The 6,000-nt window shown below is 44.5% G+C and overlaps 2 protein-coding genes across 4 annotated transcripts in view; one reads left to right on the forward strand and one right to left on the reverse strand.

Moving 5' to 3' along the window:
- AARE (acylaminoacyl-peptidase-like protein) overlaps positions 1-5,606 on the reverse strand; it is a 72,156-nt gene extending 66,550 nt beyond the window's left edge. For both annotated transcript variants that reach the window (XR_015262861.1, XM_086779624.1), the window contains exons 1-2: positions 5,452-5,606; positions 5,111-5,271 (exon numbers count right to left, since the gene is read on the reverse strand). Coding sequence is in view for 1 of the 2 variants with exons in the window: in XM_086779624.1 (XP_086635750.1) it covers positions 5,111-5,271; positions 5,452-5,564 (274 nt within the window). In the remaining variant the exon portion in view is untranslated. The remainder of the gene's footprint in view (positions 1-5,110; positions 5,272-5,451) is intronic.
- LOC147615524 (uncharacterized) lies at positions 73-2,436 on the forward strand. 2 transcript variants are annotated; one of them, XR_015262728.1, is made up of 2 exons: positions 73-1,386; positions 1,492-1,695. XR_015262728.1 is itself a non-coding variant. In XM_086778942.1 (2 exons), exon 2 carries the CDS (start codon positions 1,747-1,749, stop codon positions 2,179-2,181), a length of 435 nt encoding a protein of 144 aa, XP_086635068.1. In that variant the 5' UTR covers positions 73-1,386; positions 1,492-1,746; the 3' UTR covers positions 2,182-2,436. The 2 variants fall into 2 exon arrangements, 1 of the variants encoding a protein (XP_086635068.1); XM_086778942.1 differs by having other exon boundaries at positions 1,492-2,436.
- Positions 5,607-6,000: the final 394 nt, after the last annotated feature.

Genomic DNA, 6,000 nt, shown 5'->3' on the forward strand with positions numbered 1-6,000 from the left:
GTTAAGGACAGACCAATGGAAAAGAATGGTGAAAGCAATTGCGCAGGTAGGGCCCACTGAGACATGGACAGGTCTTGAGTATACGAAGATGCGTACATCCATGTTGGATGAGCAGAAGGCCTTGATAGACAAGGCGCTCACTCCTGTGAAAGCAGGTTGGCAGGAGTTTGGATGCACTATTATTTCAGATGGGTGGGCAGACATTCGCAAGAGGCACATAATCAATATCCTTGTGTCATCTTGCTTGGGCACCTATTTCTTGCGTGCTGTGGATGCAGGGAGAGCAGGCGACAGGATCACAGGGGAGTTCATTTATGGCCACATTCGACAGGCTATCCTTGAGGTTGGGGAGGACAATGTTGTGCAGGTGGTGACCGACAACGCCTCTAACTGCAAGGCAATGGGTCAAATGGTCGAGGCAGAGTTTCCACATATAGTGTGGACTCCATGTGCTGCCCATTGTCTTGATTTACTTATGGAAGACATTGGGAAGCTTGTTTGGGTGCAGCCCATTGTTGCAGATGCTGTAAAGATCACCACCTTCTTTCGCAAGAAGCATCAGGCTCTTGCCATCTTTCGGAGCCATAGCCCTTTGGATATGGTGAGACCCTCCAAGACCAGGTTTGCCTACATATTCTTGGTCTTGGATAGGCTCTACAAGATAAGAGATTCACTATCATCAACAGTTGTGGATCCAAGGTGGCGACAGATGCATCATTCAGAGGATGAGCGTACAAAATACTTGCAGAGGCGGATCCTGGATGATGATTTTTGGCAGAGCAAGTTCATAGCCTTTCAGTTGCACTTAAGCCCGTGTATGTCCTTCTCCGACTTACAGACATGGAGGGCTCAACTTTGGGACTGGTCTTTCATTTGTTTATGCAAATGAAAGACCATGTTGCTCAGTGCTCCATGATGACTGCTCAACGGTAAGCAATAGTTCTAATTTCTTCCTCTTTCTTTGATTTTTATGACTTCTCGATTCTCGATTCTCTTAGCACTATAACCTAAGACATGTATGTTCAATCTCTCATTTTCAGCCAAGGTGAGATCTTGGACATTGTAGACAAACGGTGGACATTCATGAGCCGTCCCATCCATGCGATGGCTGCCATGCTCCATCCTCTCTACAGGTCGCCAGAGCTATGGAATAATACTGCTTTGAGCATGAAGCAGTCAAAGTATGTGGGAAGGATGTTCTCAGAGGAGGAGCAACTTCAGATTGATAGAGAGTTCACCACTTACATGAGTGGTATTGGTGCTTCATTTGCGAGACCTGTGTCATTGAGGAAGGAAGCCATGAAATTCCCTTTGACATGGTGGCACTCTTATGGAAGGGTTGGTCTTCCAAACCTTTCACGAGTTGCTCTTCGTGTTCTATCTCAGGTAACTTGTAATTAATCTCTAAAGTATACTCTTCGGAAATGAAGATTGATGTTTTAGCATTAAAAGATTTACAAATTTGCTCACATTGCACTCATTTTTGCACAGGATTGCTCAGCTGGAGCATGTGAGCGAAACTGGAGCTCATACTCTCTTATACACACTAAGATTCGGAATCGCCTTAGTACTTCTCAATTAGAGAAGTTGGTGTATTGCAGAGCTAACATGAGGCTCGTGCGAAGCTACCATGCTTTGGGGTCACCGAAGCAGGTATAAATTGAAATTTGGACTCAAGAAGAACTTAGAAGTAGAAATTTTTTTCTAGTTCAATGAATATCCATTGTCCAATATGCAATTTGTGGCATGTTTAAACAGGTTGATCCAACGCTACTCAAAATGGTAGATGAACCCAGCCCGGAGCTTGTGGATCGGCAGATTAGAGATGAGCAAGAGGAGATTTTGAGAGCTTTACATAGAGAGCTTGAGAGCGTGGATCGTTGTGTGACCCGCTCACGTGCACGATCTCTCAGCATTCCTCTACGCCAAGCAGCTCCAGATCCAGGCTCTGCGAGACGAGAGAGCATTCGCAAGGGAAAGCTTCCAGTTCGTCGCACCCAGCAGAGGCGTGCAAATGAGGCTGTCGAACTCATTCACACTCAGATTCCCGAGGCACATGACGAGGATGCACTGGAGCTTGTTGCTGCTGAGCCAGAGTTCGATGAAGAGGGCAATGGTATCAATGATGGAGGCATGCTCTCTTCAAAAGACTCATCATCTTCATCTGATGATGAGATTTGAGACTCTTGCGTCTAGACTCTAGAGTCTAGACAACTGTAGTGTTTCATTGTTTTGCTTTTTGCACTTGTGGACCAGGACATGTGCTGACAGCTGTAGACATGATATTTGTACTCTCTTTTATCATCTATGACTTTCATGGTTCTTGCTTATATCACTATGACTGTTAACATGAGGTATTGTGTAATGGGCTTGGTAACTGATAATTGATTTAAACTTTAAGTAATGAGGTTCGGTCTTTATTTTAAGTATTTTGGTTGCTATGTCTACAAAATATTCAGGTTTCTAGGACTGTTTACAAATGGTACGTACTGTTTACGTACCTTAAAATTTGTTCCGTACAGAAGTACGTTCCGTACGTGCTGATAGCGTGCTGTACACTACGTACCTTACCACCTTGGTGATTACTGTGGTAGGACAAGTCATATGATCACTGCTTTGCTCGTCTCGCAATAGCTCTCGAGCAGCCAAAGCCAAGTATAAAGCTCAAGATGCTTCCAAACCATCTGACAAGGACACCACCAAAGACAAGGGCAAGAACAAAGTTCCAAAGGAGGGATCTCAGAAAATAGCATACATGGCAGTCACAGATTCATCCACTTCTTCACAGGATTCACTCCTCGTGATCACGTAGATGACTTCTCCAGAAGAGGTCAGTGACACACCTAAAGACGGTGGAATGGGTTGGTCATATTGGTGCTTCTGTCCACATGACCAATCAAGCCCATATCCTAGAGGACTACCAGACTCTCTCTTCTTCGGGTCGCGTCAACGACAACTCCTCTCTTCCTATCACCGATATTGGTAATGTTTCTTTGGGTTCCTCTGCCACCTTACATGATGTTTTATATGTACCACAAATTTCCAAAAATCTGTTTTCAGAGTACAAATCTTCTTAGAAGGGACTTGTTGTGTACTTTGATGATGAGGTCATTGAAGTGATCGACACGAAGACTCTCTCAGTTGTTGCTAATAGAGTCCATGATGGGGGTCTCTACAAGATCACCAACTTTACTTCCCAGATCCCTCACACTGACTCACATATTCATCACCTTTTCTCCCCCTTGATGGCTTTGGTTTCGGAGGCGAATACTTCTCTGTGGCATTCACACTTCAGTCATGTACCCATTACTCCCTTTCAAAAGTTCCATTCTCAGCAGGTTGTCAACGGACTACCTCGGCTCAGATCTCTTTCACACATTTGCTCATCCTCCATGATGGGCAAGCATCATCGAGATGCATTTCCAGAGGAGGCCACTCATCGAGCGACCCGTAGACTGGAGCTTATACATGCAGATCTTGTTGGATCCATGGAGGTTGAGTCTCTTGGAGGGGCTCGATATTTTCTTCTTCTTGTGGATGATTTCACTTGCAAAGTCTAGGTATGTTTTCTGGCTCGCAAATCAGATGCTTTTGCCAGTTTCAAGACTTGGATCACGATGGTGGAAAATCAGTCTAGGGGTACAGTTTCATTTCTTCAGACTGATAATGGTGGCGAGTTTGTACCATTTGATGACTTCCTTGCATCGAAGGGCATTCACCGACAGACCACAGTTCCTTACACTCCTCATCATAATGAAGTTGTCGAGCGAAAGAATCGGACTGTAAAAGAGATGGCTCATGCTTTGTTGCATCATGCAGATCTCCCTCTTGCTTTTTGGGGTGAAGATGTGGCTACCTCAGTTTATCTCATTAATTGCTCTCTCACAAAAGCGGTTGAGGGGATGACTCCGGAGGAGGGTTTTATAGGACACAAGCCTTTTGTATCTCACCTAAGTGTTATCGGTTGTGTTGCTTATGTGCATGTCCCATATCGGAAGAGGACCACAATTGCACCGAAGTCAAAGAGGATGATCTTCACAAGCTCCAGTCTGAGATCCAAAGGGTACCGCTTTTGGGATCCAGAGGTTGAAGACATAATAATAGTTTGCTTGTACTGGTCATTTCTATGAGGCCTTGCATTAGCATAACTGGCAGACATCATTTAGGTTTTTTCTAGCATTTTTATGAGTCTTTTTAGGCTATTTATGGCTCATGACTGCTTCACCTGGTCGACTTGCTCATATGTGAGGTATATAAGGGTTCTCAACCTTCTCCTCATTTTGGTATATCTGCTGGAGATCATTGGCTATTGCAGCAGTCTCTTATTCTTGCAAGCACCTACAGGTTTTCCTTGTGCTCATTTTCAGCAATAAACGTCTGTCTACAGCCTTCTACATTTTGTACTTGGGGCCTACAACCTGTATTTTCTCTTTCTTTCAGGGGCTTTTTTCAAATATGGAGAATTTCATCAAACTAAAGATCTAGCACCCATGAATATTTGGGGCTTTCTCAGAATTCAGCCTCTTGCATCATATTGGAACCTCTATATCAACGAAAAATTGGGGTTTTCCCTCTACAGCTTCCAATTTATGCAAATATAGGTCCTTTACCTTCGCCCCCAAGCCTGAAATGATAGCCCAAGTGCCCATCGCTTGGCAATGCAGTGAAAAAAGATCTTCATCGACATTGCACCAACGTGGGGGTTTTCATTTCTCTCTCTACTTAAAGCCAGGGGGGTTTGCCTATGGATAGACTGATAGAGGCACACGGCACAGAGAGAGGCGGCCAAGTGGTCGCAAGATGCGGCGGCGGGCAGCAACTGAGGCAGCGGCTGGGGGCGGAGCACATAACATAACACAGCAAAGGCAGCCTTCACATCATGGAGGCAGTGGAGGAACGCACAGGCGATGTACAGGCCAATCTATGCACAAACAAAAAATCATCCCGGAGTGACCCATCTCCACAGGGTTTCTGCACAGGCGATGTACAGGCCAATCTATGCACGCTAATTTTTTACGTTTTTTGTGATTCTTTAATGTAAACGTTGGTGATGATTTCTGAATACAGTAACCTAGAGAAACTGTATAATTATTGTTTTTTGGTGATGTACCTGTCTTGGAGGAGAACAGCCAGGCTTTGTCAATGCCAGGAATTTTATAGAATGATTCTAGCAGCTCAGAATGCTCGAAAAGATCCGGTTCTCCTGTTATATCTGCTGCCTTAGTTGCTTCCATGCTCAAGCACACCGCAAGAGTCCTCTGCTCCAGAAACCTGCATTCAAACGGAAAAGCACAAAAGCAAAGTGCATGATCATGTCTTGCAAAGGAAGAAAACTCTAAAAGAAAAAATCAGGGAAACCCTAAAACAAAAACTATCAGATATGGATGCCACACAAGGCTAGCTGAATGCGGCAGTGAAGGATTGTGCGATGTGGCAAGAAGAGGGGCTTACAAGGGAGGTTTTGGGGGAAAGGAGAGAGAAAGGGACTGTGGGCAGCGGAGAGGAGTAAGTCGAAGTGGGCAGTGGAGAGGAATAAGGCTAGGTGGGCAACAGTAGTGCAGCATGACTCGACTTTCACCTTTAGAATCGTCTCTCTCTATTTTTAATAAATATTAGATAGTTAGAAATTGGTAGGATTAGCTCAATTGTTGGTGGTGGTTCCAGGATGAGGACAAGGGTTCGATACCTAGGGGCTACACGACGGATGGCAGCACGCACAAATACATGCCGCACACAAGGCATGCCCAAGTACATCCTCTCTGAAAAAGAAATTGGGTAGGATTAATTGGTATGGCTTTAGAAATGTTTCCATGGACCTAGTTTTTGGTAGATTCATTTCATACACACCTACTTAACCATTTCCACTTTACATAATTGTAAATAAGCAAGTGGTGTGCTATAGAGAGTTCAACATGACTTAGGCATTGTTAGATGTGGAGAGGTCATCCCTCTCTCTCTCTCTCTCTCTCTCTCTCTCTCTCTCTCTCTCTCTCAAATCGA

Source organism: Cibotium barometz, chromosome 40 (assembly GCF_041138505.1).
Source record: "Cibotium barometz isolate CiBa-2024 chromosome 40, ASM4113850v1, whole genome shotgun sequence".
NCBI classification, from domain to species: Eukaryota; Viridiplantae; Streptophyta; class Polypodiopsida; order Cyatheales; family Cibotiaceae; genus Cibotium; species Cibotium barometz.

Excerpts from the sequence above, each read along its gene's own strand:
- LOC147615524 (XM_086778942.1), top strand. The coding sequence starts at position 1,747 with ATGTTTAAACAGGTTGATCCAACGCTACTCAAAATGGTAGATGAACCC.